This window comes from Coregonus lavaretus (assembly GCF_964263955.1).
Source record: "Coregonus lavaretus genome assembly, chromosome: 5".
NCBI classification, from domain to species: Eukaryota; Metazoa; Chordata; class Actinopteri; order Salmoniformes; family Salmonidae; genus Coregonus; species Coregonus lavaretus.
In genome coordinates, this window is record NC_139992.1 from 12,966,714 (window position 1) to 12,983,106 (window position 16,393).

Consider the following 16,393-nt stretch of genomic DNA (forward strand, 5'->3'; position numbering starts at 1 on the left):
GAACAAATTCAAGAAAGCGTACAGTATTATATAGAGACATAATTGCACGGAATGCCCTTCCATCTCATATTGCTCAAATGAACAGCAAACCTGGTTTCAAAAAACAGATAAAGCAACACCTCGCGGCACATCGCCTCTCCCCTATTTGACCCAGATATTTTGTGTGTATGTATTGATATGTAGGCTATGTGTGCCATTTTTAAATGTCTGTAGTTCTGTCCTTGAGCTGTTCGTGTCTATTAATGTTCTGTATTATGTCATGTTTCATGTTCTGTGTGGACCCCAGGAAGAGTAGCTGTGGCTCTGAGTCTGGGAAACCGGCCCCCAGTGTTTAGTGTTTAAAACTTAAACGTATTGTGCTGTTCATATGGTTAATAAGTGTTTCAGTGAATAAACATGTTCTGGTTCTGGACACGTTTTCATTTATATTCTAAATTGCTTGACGCGTTTATAAAGTGTTTGAGAAAAGGGTAGTCTTCTGTCAAGTGAAATACTGAGGAAACCTTGTGATGGAAAGGTTTCTTAGAGTTGATCCTTTATCAGTGCTGTAACTTCAGTGCTTCTGTTCTCTATTTCTTACTGAATGTTTTGTTTGTCTGATATGATAGCCTTTTAGAATAAACAACACCAATGTGTTGTTCACACCAGTCAGTGAGATTGGTTGGCTGATGCCCGTTTTGTGTATTTTTAAGGGAATGGTATTCGTGTGCACACCCAGAAAATGAAGTAAACAGAGCACTTGTGGGAGCTGATAGTATACCAGTATGCAGATGTATTTTCTTCTCTGCCATGTAGTGTGGGCTTTTCCTTCACTGGTGCTGTGAAATGTGTCAGACCTGTTTCTCTGTATTTTCCCATGGGAGCTCTGGCAGGGACTGTATGCAGCATGCTATGTTTTGTTTCCCGTTGGTCTGGACTGTGCTTACCTCATCTCACATTGAGCTGCTAGCGTTGTCAGTTTGCTTATTTGTAACAAACATCCCACACTGCCTCGCTTTCTTCTCACTGCCTGTAGCTCGATGCCCACTTACTCACTCCCAGAGGGCATGACAGTGGGTCGACAATCTTTTCATACAACCCCATGTCAGTGCAGTGTGATGAGACAGACGACCTCCATGTTCACAGAGTGTAAGTGATAGTTATAGAGTGAAGCTGTGTGTTCTGGTTTGACCCTGTAGCCCAAATGTTTATGGGGAAGAGTTAGGGAGGGGAAGAGTTAGGGAGGGGAGGAGTTAGGGATGGGAACGTCCTAGCACTGACAGGATGGAGTGAGGGGTCAGTGAGCGAAGGTGGGAGATGGGAGAGGAGGTGAAGAGAGGGAGAGGGGAGGAGATCAACAGGGAGGTGGAGGGAGTTTGAGGGAGATGGAGGGAGATGTGGAGGAGGTGAGGGGTTCGTGGGTAAAAATATTTTAGTGGACACCCTCTTGACGGTGAAGAGAAAAAAAGAGATGATTTAGCGATTTTATAACACCTTTCATGCAATTAAAAAAAAAAATGCCATGGGGCGGAGAGAAAAATGTGCAGTTTTACAACAAATTGTCTGCAATTCTACACAATTTTCGATAGGGTGGAGAGAAATGTTTGAAGTTTTGAAGCAATTTTCCTGCATTTCTACACCTTTTGCCATGTTAATATGATATCTGAGTGAGCGTGACTAGCAAAATCAATGGGGGCCTCCTGGAAGTCAGGGCCCCTGGGCACGTGCCCTGCATGCCCGGCCGGTAATTTGACCATGATTAATACAAGTTTAGATAGCTGGCTAGACTAATTTAGCAATCTATACAATGTTAGCTGACATGGGCTAATTGAGGGACTGTCAGTGACAAACTGCTGTTGCACAACCAAATTATGAAATTGCACCTTGTGTATTCTACTATTCTAACTCTCAACAGTAAGTTGAGACCACGATTGAGTTCCTAAAAATAAAAAAGGTTTTTGGGTCCCTTTAGTGGCCGCAGGGCCTAAGCGGTTGCTTATGTCCCTTAGTAGCTAGGGACAGCTCTGGGACCGTGAGTGGAGGTTGGAGATTAAGGGAGAGGTGCAGGGAAATAGAGAGGGGGAAGAGGAGAGGTGAGGAAGTGTGTTTTTGCCAGCTGAGTGTCCCCGTGAGAGATAAAAGGTCAGCTCTGCAGGGTTGGAATGTAAACAGCCTAGCTCTGCAGGGTTGGAATGTAAACAGCCTAGGTCTGCAGGGTTGGAATGTAAACAGCCTAGGTCTGCAGGGTTGGAATGTAAACAGCCTGAATCTGCAGGGTCATATTGCAGTCTGGGGGGAGTTACAACCCTCTACAGCCAGCAGAACCAACCTCACACAATCTGTCTCAATCACTCCATCCCTCTATCCCTCAGATCATCATACTGTATCTCTCTCTCCATCCCCCATCCCCATCTCTCTCTCTCTTTCTCACTCTCTCTCTTTCTCTCTCTCTCTTTAGAACTAAACTCTCTCTCTTTCTCTCTCTCTCTTTAGAACTAAACTCTCTCTCTCTAGAACTAAACTCTCTCTTTCTCTCTCTCTCTCTCTCTCTCTCTCTTTCTCTCTCTCTCTTTAGAACTAAACTCTCTCTCTCTCTCTAGAACTAAACTCTCTCTTTCTCTCTCTCTCTTTAGAACTAAACTCTCTCTTTCTCTCTCTCTCTCTCTCTCTCTCTCTCTCTCTCTCTTTAGAACTAAACTCTCTGTCTCTTTCTCACTCTCTCTCTCCAACCAAACTTATTTGAAGCCAAAAGGACACACAGTACAACCCTGTGCTAGGGTCCTCTGCCCTAACCTAGCCATGTCACTAAGTGGTCCTCTGTAGCTCAGCTGGTAGAGCACGGCGCTTGTAACGCCAGGGTAGTGGGTTCGATCCCCGGGACCACCCATACACAAAAAAAAATTATGCATGCATGACTGTAAGTTGCTTTGGATAAAAGCGTCTGCTAAATGGCATATTATTGTTATTTATTATTACTAACAGTAGAGCCTAAAATATGCTGCTCAACTCTTTGATCCTTCCACTCCAGCCATTACCACGAGCCCGTCCTCCCCAATGAAGGTGCCACCAACCTCCTGTAGAGAGAGAGAGAGAGAGAGAGAGAGAGAGAGAGAGAGAGAGAGAGAGAGAGAGAGAGAGAGAGAGAGAGAGAGAGAGAGAGAGAGAGAGAGTGTCTTTTGAAGTCTGCAGAGCGGTAAATAAAGTGTCTAGTTAACTTTTTTCTCTTTAAACTCTGAAAGACACACATTTAGTCTAAACCATTGGTTCTGATGTTGAATTGGCGAAGCATAGCAGCAGCCATTTCTGAACTTTGTTTTCGCCCTAAGGAAGCTATTTCAGGGAGTTTTTTGTTGATTTTCTCTTTCCTTTCGAAACTACAGGGTAGTTTACCCATTCTCTCTCCCAAATGCCCCAATTTCAACAACCATTATCCCAAATATCAGGCAGCTGTTTTGTTTGGGAGAAGTGAGGAAGAAAGACCTTCAGATCAATTCCTCTCTCTTCTTGGCCTTATTTTCCACAGAAGACATTTCAGTTTCTATAGAGAATGTATTGCAGCATCTTGAGAAGCGGACGACCTTGTGCTCTGACTGAGACCCAGATCTGTCCTCAGACCAGTCCTTAACCTCAAGGTCCTGTTTAGAGAAGTTAATGAGGACTTTATGTTGGCTGGACCCAGGCCAGTTTGGCCCCAAGTGGCCAGCAGTGTGTCCCATGACTCTGTCCCAAACATCAGGGCTCTTTCTCAATTCATCTTTCAGTGATTCCTCACATCCGCTCTCCAAGTCTCCTCAACCGTATCGAAGGTGAAGGTCCAAGGTCCCTCCCCCCAGACCTTGCTCTCCAATGCTTTTTGAGAAGGAGGCGAGGAGAAAGGATGGGCTATAGAGTCGGATCTGTGGGCTATAGTCGGATCTGTGGGCTATAGAGCCGGAGAGAGACCAGTCACTTGGCATCTGTTAATGTGTAAAAGACCGACCAGGTCAGTCTGTGTGTTCCTGGGTGCTCACTTGTGTGTGTCTGTGTGCTGAGGGATGATCCATGATGGTGAAAACTAATCGAGGAGACGGCCCGTCCAGCCTGTTTCTGCCTCATCTCTCCTCTGATGCAGAGTAATGGCCTGTAGGAGACTGTAGGAGGCTCCACTGGGGCAGAGAGGAGCTATCTTGCACCACACTCACAGATTAAATTTATCACCCACTGGTTGGATCAACATTGTTTCCATGTCACTTCAACCAAAAAATTAAATGTGATGACGTTGAATCAACATGGAAAACTGATTGGATTTGCAAAAAGTCATCAACGTAAGGGAATGTCATATTTCTTATCACCCAACTTTTAACCTAAATCCAATGACAGGGTGACATTTTTGGTTGATTTTATGTTTAATTCAAATTAATTGACAACTCAACCAAAACTATACGTTGAACTGACATCTGTGCCCAGTGGGTAGTCACACATACTTACTGGTTGCTGCCCCTAGCACCCTTCACTAGCATGTAGCTCCCCTCACTAGTATGTAGCTCCTTTCACTACCATGTAGCCCCCTTCACTAGCATGTAGCCCCCTTCACTACCATGTAGCCCCCTTCACTAGCATGCTAGTGGTGGTAGAATGGTGTTCTCAGATGGTTCAGTATTTCTCCTGTGAGTCCTCTCTCCCTCTCTCTCTCTTCCTCCCCCCCTCCCCCCTCTCTCTTTTTCTCTCTCTCTCTCTCTCTCTCTCTCTCTCTCTCTCTCTCTCTCTCTCTCTCTCTCTCTCTCTCTCTCTCTCTCTCTCTCTCTCTCTCTCTCTCTATCTATCTATCTCTCCTGTGTAAACATTCAGTCAGAACAGCTGTGGCACTTCAAAGATTGTCTGCTCTAGCCTACGGACACACGCGCACACACTGAAACCCCTCCAAGCCATAAGATTGCTAAAAAAGCTTCCCGGACTACTGCATTTGACCCCTTTTTGCGCAAGCTTTTTGACTCATCACATACACTGCTGCTACTGTTTACTATCTCTCACTTTATTCCTAGTTATACAGTGCCTTGCAAAAGTATTCATCCCCCTTAGCATTTTTCCTATTTTGTTGCATTACAACCTGTAATTTAAATGGATTTTTGTTTGGATTTCATGTAATGGACATACACAAAATAGTCCAACTTATTTCAAAAAAGAGAGGGCCGCCCACCAAAACTCACGGACCAGGCAAGGAGGGTATTAATCAGAGAGGCAACAAAGAGACCAAAGATAACCCTGAAGGAGCTGCAAAGCTCCACAGCAGAGATTGGAGTATCTGTCCATAGGACCACTTTAAGCCGTACACTCCACAGAGCTGGGCTTTACGGAAGAGTGGCCAGAAAAAAGCCATTGCTTAAAGAAAAAAATAAGCAAACACGTTTGGTGTTTGCCAAAAGGCATGTGGAAGAAGGTACTCTGGTCAGATGAGACTAAAATTGAGCTTTTTGGCTATCAAGGAAAACGCTATGTCTGGCGCAAACCCAACACCTCTCATCACCCCGAGAACACCATCCATGTTTTTCATCGGCAGGGACTGGGAAACTGGTCAGAATTGAAGGAATGATGGATGGCGCTAAATACAGGGAAATTCTTGAGGGAAACCTGTTTCAGTCTTCCAGAGATTTGAGACTGGGACAGAGGTTCACCTTCCAGCAGGACAATGACACTAAGGATACTGCTAAAGCAACACTCGAGTGGTTTAAGGGGAAACATTTAAATGTCTTGGAATGGCCTAGTCAAAGCCCAGACCTCAATCCAACTGAGAATCTGTGGTATGACTTAAAGATTGCTGTACACCAGCGGAACCCATCCAACTTGAAGGAGCTGGAGCAGTTTTGCCTTGAAGAATGGGCAAAAATCCCAGTGGCTAGATGTGCCAAGCTTATAGAGACATACCCCAAGAGACTTGCAGCTGTAATTGCTGCAAAGGGTGGCTCTACAAAGTATTGAATAGTTATGCACGCTCAAGTTTTCTATTTTTTTCTTCTTATTTCTTGTTTGTTTCACAATAAAAAATATTATGCATCTTCAAAGTGGTAGGCATGTTGTGTAAATCAAATGATAAAAAAAAAACAAAAATCCATTTGAATTCCAGGTTGTAAGGCAACAAAATGGGAAAAATGCCAAGGGGAGTGAATACTTTCGCAAGCCACTCTATGTACAGTGGGGAGAACAAGTATTTGATACACTGCTGATTTTGCAGGTTTTCCTACTTACAAAGCATGTAGTGGTCTGTAATATTTATCATAGGTACACTTCAACTGTGAGAGACGGAAAGTAAAACAAAAATCCAGAAAATCACATTGTATGATTTTTAAGTAATTCATTTGCATTTTATTGTTTTAAATTCCATCTCTCACAGTTGAAGTGTACCTATGATAAAAATTACAGACCTCTACATGCTTTGTAAGTAGGAAAACCTGCAAAATCGGCAGTGTATCAAATACTTGTTCTCCCCACTGTATATATCTACCTCAATTACGCAGTACCCCTGCACATCGACTCAGTACTGGTACTCCTTGTATACAGCAAAGTTATCGTTACTCATTGTGTGGAGGGCAGCAGAGGAGGGCTGGAGGAGTGCACAGGGGGGAGGAGGAGCGCAGCAGTGGAGGGCTGGAGGAAGGCACAGGGGGGAGGAGGAGGGCAGCAGAGGAGGGCTGGAGGAGTGCACAGGGGGGAGGAGAGCGTATCTGCGCCCTCTTGTCTAGGGATCAGTCTTCTGGGACAATGAAGGAGGGCCATTGAGAGTCCTGTCACATCCATCAGTAGGACTGGGGGAGAGTGGAGAGGGGATAGGGGGAGTGAAGGGGAGAAGAGGGGAGTGGAGAGGGGGACGGAGGAAGGAGAGGAATGGAGGGGGTAAAAGATGGAGGGAATGTAGGGGATGGGGGAACAGAGGAGTTGGAGGAGAGTGGAGGTGGGAAAGGGTGCAAGCCTAAATAGGGTGCTCTGTAAGCGTCTGCAAGAGGACGAAGCAGGGCGGAGTGCAGGCACATTGAAGAGATGGCTTGGAGCAGAGCAGAGTAAAGCTTGCAAGCTATAACAGACTGTACAGAGATACAGTGAGGGAAAAAAGTATTTGATCCCCTTCTGATTTTGTACATTTGCCCACTGACAAAGACATGATCAGTCTATAATCTTAAAGGTAGGTTTATTTGAACAGTGAGAGACAGAATAACAACAAAAACATCCAGAAAAACGCATGTCAAAAATGTTATAAATTGATTTGCATTTTAATGAGGGAAATAAGTATTTGACCCCTCAAGATCCTCCCGAGTAGTTCTGGGCTGATTCCTCACGATCATTGCAACTCCACGAGGTGAGATCTTGCATGGAGGCCCAGGCCGAGGGAGATTGACAATTATTTTGTGTTTCTTCCAATCGCACCAACTGTTGTCACCTTCTCACCAAGCTGCTTGGCGATGGTCTTGTAGCCCATTCCAGCCTTGTGTAGGTCTACAATCTTATCCTGACATCCTTGGAGAGCTCTTTGGTCTTGGCCATGGTGGAGAGTTTGGAATCTGATTGATTGATTGCTTCTGTGGACAGGTGTCTTTTATACAGGTAACAAGCTGAGATTAGGAGCACTCCCTTTAAGAGTGTGCTCATAATCTCAGCTCGTTACCTGTATAAAAGACACCTGGGAGCCAGAAATCTTTCTGATTGAGAGGGGGTCAAATACTTATTTCCCTCATTAAAATGCAAATCAGTTTATAACATTTTTGACATGCGTTTTTCTGTATTTTTTTGTTGTTATTCTGTCTCTCACTGTTCAAATAAACCTACCATTAAAATTATAGACTGATAATTTCTTTTTCAGTGGGCAAACGTACAAAATCAGCAGGGGATCAAATACTTTTTTCCCTCAGTGTAGATGATATCTCTGCCTCCTCTCCACACCTTCATCACAGATCATGCACATAACGCTCACTCCCCTTCACGTCAAAGAAGGAAGAGACGGTTCGACAGAGATTTGGAGGTTGAGTCAAGGATATAGGGAGGGGAAATATATTCAACAGTAAATAGATTCTCAGAGTCCACTAAATGGATTCTTAGTCCATACCATCATGGTTGAGTGAGTATGTATACTGTACAGATGTAGGATCTTAATTTGATCACTCTGTTGCAGGATAACTTTTCTGCAATGCAGGAGATTTAAAACTTGTAGTGTATTTTAGGTTTGTAAAGGCTTCTGAAGTTTGTAGTTTTCACTTTGACATTTCAGACTTGATTTTCCATTACGAATAATTTATCAACCCCCCCAAAAAATACCATTAATTATAATCCACATAATCATTTACATTTCCTGTTGCTGCAGGATAATTTTCCTTTTGTAGCAAACTGGCTCGAATTAAGATCCTACATCTGTAAGTGCACGAGTCAATGCACATAAGTGCATAAGAGTCTGTGTACAAACAAGTGCACTTTAGGCAGTCTCAAGCGGTCACAGCAATCTTTCTAAATACTGTACTTGCTGTAGCCCACTGAAGCAAATCCTCTGAAATACCCCTGTGTCTTCTTTCCAGACACATTTATTATGCAGTTAGCCTAGCATTTAAGAGCGTTAAGCCAGTAACCAAAATGTTGCTGGTTGGAATCCCCGAGCTAACTTGGTGAAAAATGTGTCTGTGTTGTTCTTGACCAAGGCACTTAACCCTAATTGCTCCTGAAATCGCTCTGGATAAGAGCGTCTGCTAAATGACTAAAATGTAAATGATTCACAAACCATAATTAATAGTCACCATGCTTGTTGTCATATGTCACAGAGCGACCTAGTCTTATCTACAGAGTGCCATCCATGTTTAAGCAAGAGCCATTTCCCATCTCTCCAACTGTCTGGCTCACTGTTAGCGGTTTGTTTCATTAACATTTCCTACTTTCTCTGTAAAAATTGAATACATTTCCCTCCCAAACATAATTTTTCTTCTGTAAATGTGATGAATCCTCCATCCTCTCACTAATTGTATTTTCAGCTATTTTATTTGCCCATTAAAAAGTAATATTTTTTTTTTCTGTAGACGGTTGCCGGGGGCAGATTACTTATTGCCTCCAAAATGTCAAAGTGACAAAGTTGGAAGAAATGAGGTGTCACCTGGGTTTGAGAGAAACTAGATAGTGTTGGTGAAGGTGCATCATTGTTGTTGATTGGCCCTTCTTATAGAGGAGAATGAAGTCAGAGATACATTAGAGAGTGTTTACACAATTTATGAACAAGTCAGTCCAGGACTAGAATAATTGACTGTCTTGGAAAATAAGCAGGAAAAATTTACTATCTTCAGTTTGTTTTTCAATGTCCGCCATTTTGTATTCCTCAAACCAATGTGTTATAGTTACCTTCAAACTGACATTTAAACTGACATTTACGGTGAATAACTTGTTGAAGTGATATATCTTCTGCTTGAGTCTTATTTCCAAATGTCAGTAGCTCAATTGAACAAAAAAATCATCACAAATGTAATGTCAAACTCGTATGAAAGTATAAGGCAAACTAGAATACTTAGTATTGAATATGAATAGAATAGTAAGTATTGTGATATTAACATGTCCTCCACCTCTCCTCATCACTGTGTCATATATCATAATTTCTAAATGGACCCGTTTAGTCTGAAATAGGGTCTCAAGCCTCTAGCCTCATCCCTACACTGTCACCTCATCCCTCTACTGCCCTGCGGACCTATGGGCCTGCTCACAGACACACAGACAGCTCCATCCATCCAGCCCAGCTCCAGCCCGGGCAGGCAGGCAGGCATTGTACAGCCGTCACCCATCTCAGGCCTGTCACAACCGGGGCTGGGGGGTATAATTGTGGTGGTATTGGGTGTGCATGGGCCCTGTGGTATTCGGAGTAGGACTCTGTGAGCTGACTTTGTTCCAGTAGGGGTGAATAGAGGGACTTGACGGAGCGGCGAGGGGTCAGGGGTTAAGCTGACGGAATTTCTCGCTGAGAAAAGATGGTAATGACCTAAACGATGATTCACTGCATAGGCATCCATCACACACACAGCAAAAGATGGAGGGGAGTGTGAAAGGAGGGGTGTGTGTGCATTTGTTTTGGATCACGTCATCACTACTCCACTCCTAGAGCTGGGCTATTGAGGACATGACCACCTGTAGTAACAGTTCATTTGAAAAACAGTTCTAGGGTCAATGTGACGTGTGCAGTGTTTGACAGATGACCCAGTGAGGGTATGTGTGATGGTATTTGAAGAGCTTGTTGACTGTCATGGTGTTATCGTAACGCCTTGATATGAGGGTAATAAAAAGTTACAAAAATAATAATAATTCAGTTGAGGCCCTGGCTCTTATCTGTCCTGAGTTTAAACTGTCCTAGTTGTCTAATTTAATCACAGTGGGCCTGTATGGCTGGCTGGCCTACATGACTCTCTCTCTCTCTGCTAATTTCTCTCTCTCTCTCTCTCTCTCTCTCTCTCTCTCTCTCTCTCTCTCTCTCTCTCTCTCTCTCTCTCTCTCTCTCTCTCTCCTATCCCACTCTCTTTTTCTCTCCCTCATTCTCCCCCCTCTCTCCCTCTCTCTCTCTCTCCTATCCCACTCTCTTTTTCTCTCCCTCATTCTCCCCCCTCTCTCCCTCTCTCTCTTTCTCTCTCCCCCCCCTCTCTCTCTCTCCGTTCTTTCTCTCTGTTCATGGTAATATGAGGAAGGTTAATTGAAAAGAGTCTCTCAGACCGAGATAACACCGAGACTCATCAGGGTGAGCAGACACAGTGTATACGTCCCAAATGGCACCCTATTCCCTATATAGTATACTACTTTTGTCATAAGTAGTGCGCTACGTAGGGAATAGTGTACCATTTAGGATGCAGTTTAGGACTAACTCCTCTCTCTCAATGAGCTTAACATAGATTTATTGAACTAATCAATGTGTCTCTTTCTTTGTTACTCTCTTTCCTAGGGGCTGCTTTAGGCAGCAGCACCTCCCTCTCTCTATCTCCTTCTCTCTCTATCTCCATCTCTCTCTCGATCTTCTCTCTTGCTCTATCTCCTCTCTCTTTCTCTCTCTCTCCCTCTCTTTCTATCTCCTTCTCTCTCTCTATTTCTATCTCCTTCTCTCTATCACCTTCTCTCTCTCTCTCTCTCTCTCTCTCTATATATATATCTCCTCCTCTCTCTCTCTCTCTCTCTATCTCATCCTCTCTCTCTCTCTCTCTCTCTCTCTCTCTCTCTCTCTCTCTCTCTCTCTCTCTCTCTCGCTCTCTCTCTCTCTCTCTCTCTTTCTCTTTATATCTCCTTCTCTCTCTCTCTAATAATAATAATAATAATATGCCATTTAGCAGACGCTTTTATTCAAAGCGACTTACAGTCATGCGTGCATACATTTTTGTGTATGGGTGGTCCCGGGGATCGAACCCACTACCCTGGCGTTACAAGCGCCGTGCTCTACCAGCTGAGCTACAGAAGTCTCTCTCTCTCTCTCTCTCTCTCTCTCTCTCTCTCTCTCTCTCTCCTTCTCTCTCTCTCTCTCTCTCTCTCTCTCTCTCTCTCTCTCTCTCTCTCTCTCTCTCTCTCTCTCTCTCTCTCTCTCTCTCTCTCTCTCTCTCTCTCTCTCTCTCTCTCTCTCTCTCTCTCTCTCTCTCTGTATTTCTATCTCCTTCTCTCTCTCTCTCTATTTCTATCTCCTTCTCTCTCTCTCTCTCTCTATCACCTTCTCTCTCTCTCTCTCTCTTTCTTTCTTTCTTTCTTTCTTTCTTCCTCGTTATAAGCCATCTCCTGGTGACACTTTCATGTTTTTCCAGAGTCCAGACATGGGCTTTTCTGTTTTCATGTCACCATGTGGTCTCTGTATAGTAGTCTCTCGCCTTGTTGTGCATGGCAATGTTCCACTGTGTGAAGAAGAAGCCAAAATGGCGGTCGTTATGGATGCTCCGTCTCAAAGTCGAGAGAGAGAAACTGAATGGCAGACTTTTGCTCAAGTGCGCAGAGGCCCCCCATTCCCTGAAAGAGATTAGAGGAGAGGAGGAGAGGGGATGAGAATGATAGTGGAGAGGGGAGTGTCACATAGGGGGTATACGCTGGCCCTAGTCCATGCCAACTTTAGCTTCTCTCTCTCTTCCAGCACTAGTGGGTCAGGCCAGCTATTTTTAGTGAGACTGAGACCTTAACACAAAGTGAGAGAGAGTACCATCTCTCAGGCTCCCATACAAAAGGCCAATTCTGCTCTGTTAGCCAAGTGGTGTCTGTGTGTGTGTGTGTTCGTGCGTGTGTGTTTGTTGTGTGCCCCAGCACTGAGCTAGGGCTGGGGTATTCTTAATTAAAACCAAGGCATGCGGTTCTAAAGGAATGTAATTGGCCCGTGGAGAAACAACGGGCGTCGGTGTGGTAGAAGATTGGAGGAAGGTGTGTGTGTGTGCGTTTGTGTGTGTGTGCGTGTGTGCTTGCGTGTGTGTGTGTGTGTGTGCATGTGTGTGTGTGTGGTGGAGGATTGGACTCTGAATCACACTGCTTTAGCCTTAATGAGAGAAGAAGATGCTATTTCCATCTTAATGACATCTGAGCTGCAGCCCTGGTCCTATCTGGTTACCTCACCTCGTAATCCACTGGCTGGCCCACTCAGCTCCATTTTGACGCAATTAACAAACAACAATACGTTTTGTGTCTTTTCATGGCATCTGTGTTGTTAATATTACTGTCAACAGTTGCAGCATTTGCAGGCAGCCACTTACTCTTTCTAACGCAGTAGTCAGGCAGCCACTTACTCTTTCTAACGCAGTAGTCAGGCAGCCACGGTGAGTCTTTTTCTAACGCAGTAGTCAGGCAGCCACGGTGAGTCTTTTTCTAACGCAGTAGTCAGGCAGCCACGGTGAGTCTTTTTCTAACGCAGTAGTCAGGCAGCCACGGTGAGTCTTTTTCTAACGCAGTAGTCAGGCAGCCACGGTGAGTCTTTTTCTAACGCAGTAGTCAGGCAGCCACGGTGAGTCTTTTTCTAACGCAGTAGTCAGGCAGCTCCCTTTTTAACAGGTGAGTGCTGCATCCAATCACTCTTTTTACGTGTGTTTATTTTGGTTTCCTAGGCAACGGAATGGATTCCAGACGATGACACCAGGAGGTCCTGTCAGAGCAAAGGGAAGACAGAGGTAAACAACGACTTTGAGACCCCCCGGGAGGGGTCCACACACACACACACACAAACATACACGCACACATGCACACACACCACACACATACACACACACACACATACACACACACTGGACCTTCCCTGAATAGGAGCATTTCCTTTAAAAGACAGCTGTTGATTGGCTGGTCAAGGGGCTCTAGGGGGTGTTGTGGGAGGGGCTTATAGTGATTTTGTGATTATTGGGCCCCTTCAATCAAATGTGTTTTCTGGCTGGGAAGTGAAAAATAACACAGACTTTTTAGTAAGCCACTCAAGGCAGAGCCCTTCTCCTGTCCTTCCAACGGCTGATAGCAAACGCTGTGATCATTTTGTTATTTCGCTTTTCTTTGTGAGAATTGATTGGCATGCTATTTTTATCTCAAAAGTCCAACAGAGAAGAGAAAGTAAAAATCCCTTCTCTCTGAAACCTATAGAACGTCGTCTGACCTCAAGTTTGAAGCACAGCTAGGTTATTTATTTGCCAAGACAGGATATTTAAGGACAACAAAGAAGTTTCTTTCCCTCAATCGTCAGACAATGCTTTCTAAAAAATTAGATATGATTAGACTAGGTTTAAATGTGTTACATTTCATCTTACAGATGAAAGATAGAAAAACATTCCAGTCATATCATTAAAGTGAGCCGTGTGGGTCATATTCATTAGGGCACTCTGTTGCAAACCATAGCAAAATGTTTTGCAATGAAAACAAGAGTTTATCAGGTTTAAAATCAAATCAAATGTGTCACATGCGCCAAATACAACAAGTGAAATGCGTACTTACGAACTAAAGGAAAACGTAACACAATAAAAATAACAGTAATGAGGCTATATACAAGGGGTACCGGTACCGAGTCATTGTGCGGGAGTACAGGTTAGTCGAGGATTATGATAATATGTACATGTAGGTAGGGGTAATGTGACTATGCATAGATAATAAACAGAGAGTAGCAGCAGCGTATGTGAAGAGTGTGAGAGAATGTGAATGTGTGTGTGTGTGTGTGTGTGTGTGTGTGTGTGTGTGTGTGTGTGTGTGTGTGTGTGTGTTTTGTGTGTTTGTGTGTGTGTTGGAGTGTCAGTGCAAAAACATAAATAAATAAGGGGGTCAATGCAAATAGTACGGGTGCATTTTATTAACTGTTCAGCAGTCTTATGGCTTGGGGGTAGAAGCTGTTAATGAGCCATTTGGTCCCAGGTTCTTATCAAGTTCAGGTAGTCCCTCCCCGTTTCGGTCCGTTTTCTTTTGTTTGGTTTCTAGTGAATACGACCAAGGTACGTTGCTTTCTAACCTCTAACAACCTCTCTGCTCTCTACCACCCCCTGTAGGTGGAGTGTCAGAACTACCTCCGCGTCCTGCTGGTCAATAAGACTGAGGTCATCACCTGTGGAACCAATGCCTTCCAGCCTCTCTGTATCACCCGGGAGGTAAGGAATGGGGGAGTGATGGAGGGAGGATGGATGGATGGAGTGATGCGGGTCGGAGAATAGAGTGATAACCTACAGGGGTGTGGGTGGGGCAGGGTGATAGGGAGGGCATGATGAGAGAGTAAAGTACACTGTAAAAAATGCTGGGTTGTTTTCTTTAAAAACTGCTGGGTTATTGATGCTGGGTGTTGGGTTATTGGTGCTGGGTTATTGAGATTTGACCCAACAGGTCAGATCAGATGACTGAAGGCGTAGTTTAGTAGGGCCGTGGCTTTCAGATTGTTATTTTTAGTCACCTGTGAGAGTAAATGTCATTTCTGTTAATCTGTTGTATAGTTATTACATATTAACACTAGAACTGCCTGGCCTTTCAGCCTATAAGTAAGTACCCGCTAGAGAATGTTGCCGGGCGTCCCCTTTAGAATCGGGTGCATATAAACCCGCAAGGTGCCTAAACATTAGCACCAACGCTTGATAAATAGTGTATAAACAATTGCATTGCATGAAGAAATATTAGTGGAAATATATCCATGTAAAAATATAACAATAGTTATTTGGTTAGATAGAGTCAAGGATATGTTTTGTATACTTCTACAAAGTCCTAGTGAAAAATGTAGGCCTATAGGCTATTTTCGACACTTCCAGCCAATGACGCATCAACATTCTAACAGTCTTATTTATATACATTTCATATATGCTATCAGATGAATAATAATTTGGTTGTGTTTATTAAGGTCTTAGGTAACATTAGAATACTAAATAACTATAATTTCAAAGAATATAATAGCATTTTCATTAGTTTATGTTACTCTAGGCTATAAGTAAAAAACGAAAAACCACTACCGTATTTTCCGCACTATAAGGCGCACCGGAGTATAAGCCGCAGCAGCTAAATTGAATGATGTGTACATATATAAGCCGCACTGGACTATAAGCCGCAGGTGTTTTAATGTTTAATACCTAGGAGGTCTTCTAGTGGCCGTTAGCTGTAAAAATCCATAGATTAGCCGCACCGTTAAATAAGCCGCAGGGTCGAAAAATTGGAAAAAAGGCGCGGCTTATAGTCCGAAAAATTACGGTAGTTCAAGTCCCTCACAAATCAACCCACAAGGTGAGCGGTGAAATTATTAAAATGAGCGCCAACGCTGATAAATATAGACATAACACAAACCTCTTCATTACACTATTGTTGTTCTACATTAAATCAACCTTTTAATCCTCCTTATCATTCAGTTAGGCCTAATTTAAATTAGATTGTGAAGTAACGTGCACAATTATCGCCCATTTATCATTCATTCAGTGGGCCGGCATCGTTTGCTTCCCTTCGCTCATCAACCTGGATAGAGTCAAGGATATGTTTTGCATTATTCTAAAGGCCTACTGCAACACGTAGCATGTTTTCATTTCCCGTACAATACATTTGATTAGTAATAGAGTTATAGTAAATAAAACATTCCCATAACAGCTTCTTTTTACAAAGTAAAACTTAAAAAATAATGATATCAACCCACAAGGCATGCGTTCCAATTATATGGTATAAAAATGAGCGCCAACGCTAATAAATAGGTGTAACACAAACTCATCATTACACTACTGTCATTCTAAATTACATCAACCTCTTCACCCTCCTTATCATTCAGGCCTAATTTAAATTCAATTGTGAAGTAACGTGCACAATTATCGCCCATTCATCCATTTGGCATTCATTCAGTGAAGAGAGAGAGACACATTAGCGCCTGGCTGGGTACCAATGTCCTACAGCGCATTGTTAAGTTGGGAAAAGGTATGAAAAAAATTGAGTGAAGGAGGATGACGTTGTTTTTTTTGTGGACAATTTTTTATTATTTACCAAATCAAACGTCAGTGGCCGT

General features: G+C 43.4%; 1 protein-coding gene across 1 annotated transcript in view; it reads left to right on the plus strand.

Annotated features, from left to right (window-relative positions):
- Positions 1-16,393, plus strand: part of LOC311128998 (semaphorin-5B-like) — a 267,133-nt gene that overhangs the window by 153,033 nt on the left and 97,707 nt on the right. The window contains exons 6-7 of the mRNA XM_084161231.1: positions 13,014-13,076; positions 14,424-14,522. Coding sequence (XP_084017357.1) covers positions 13,014-13,076; positions 14,424-14,522 — 162 coding nt within the window. The remainder of the gene's footprint in view (positions 1-13,013; positions 13,077-14,423; positions 14,523-16,393) is intronic.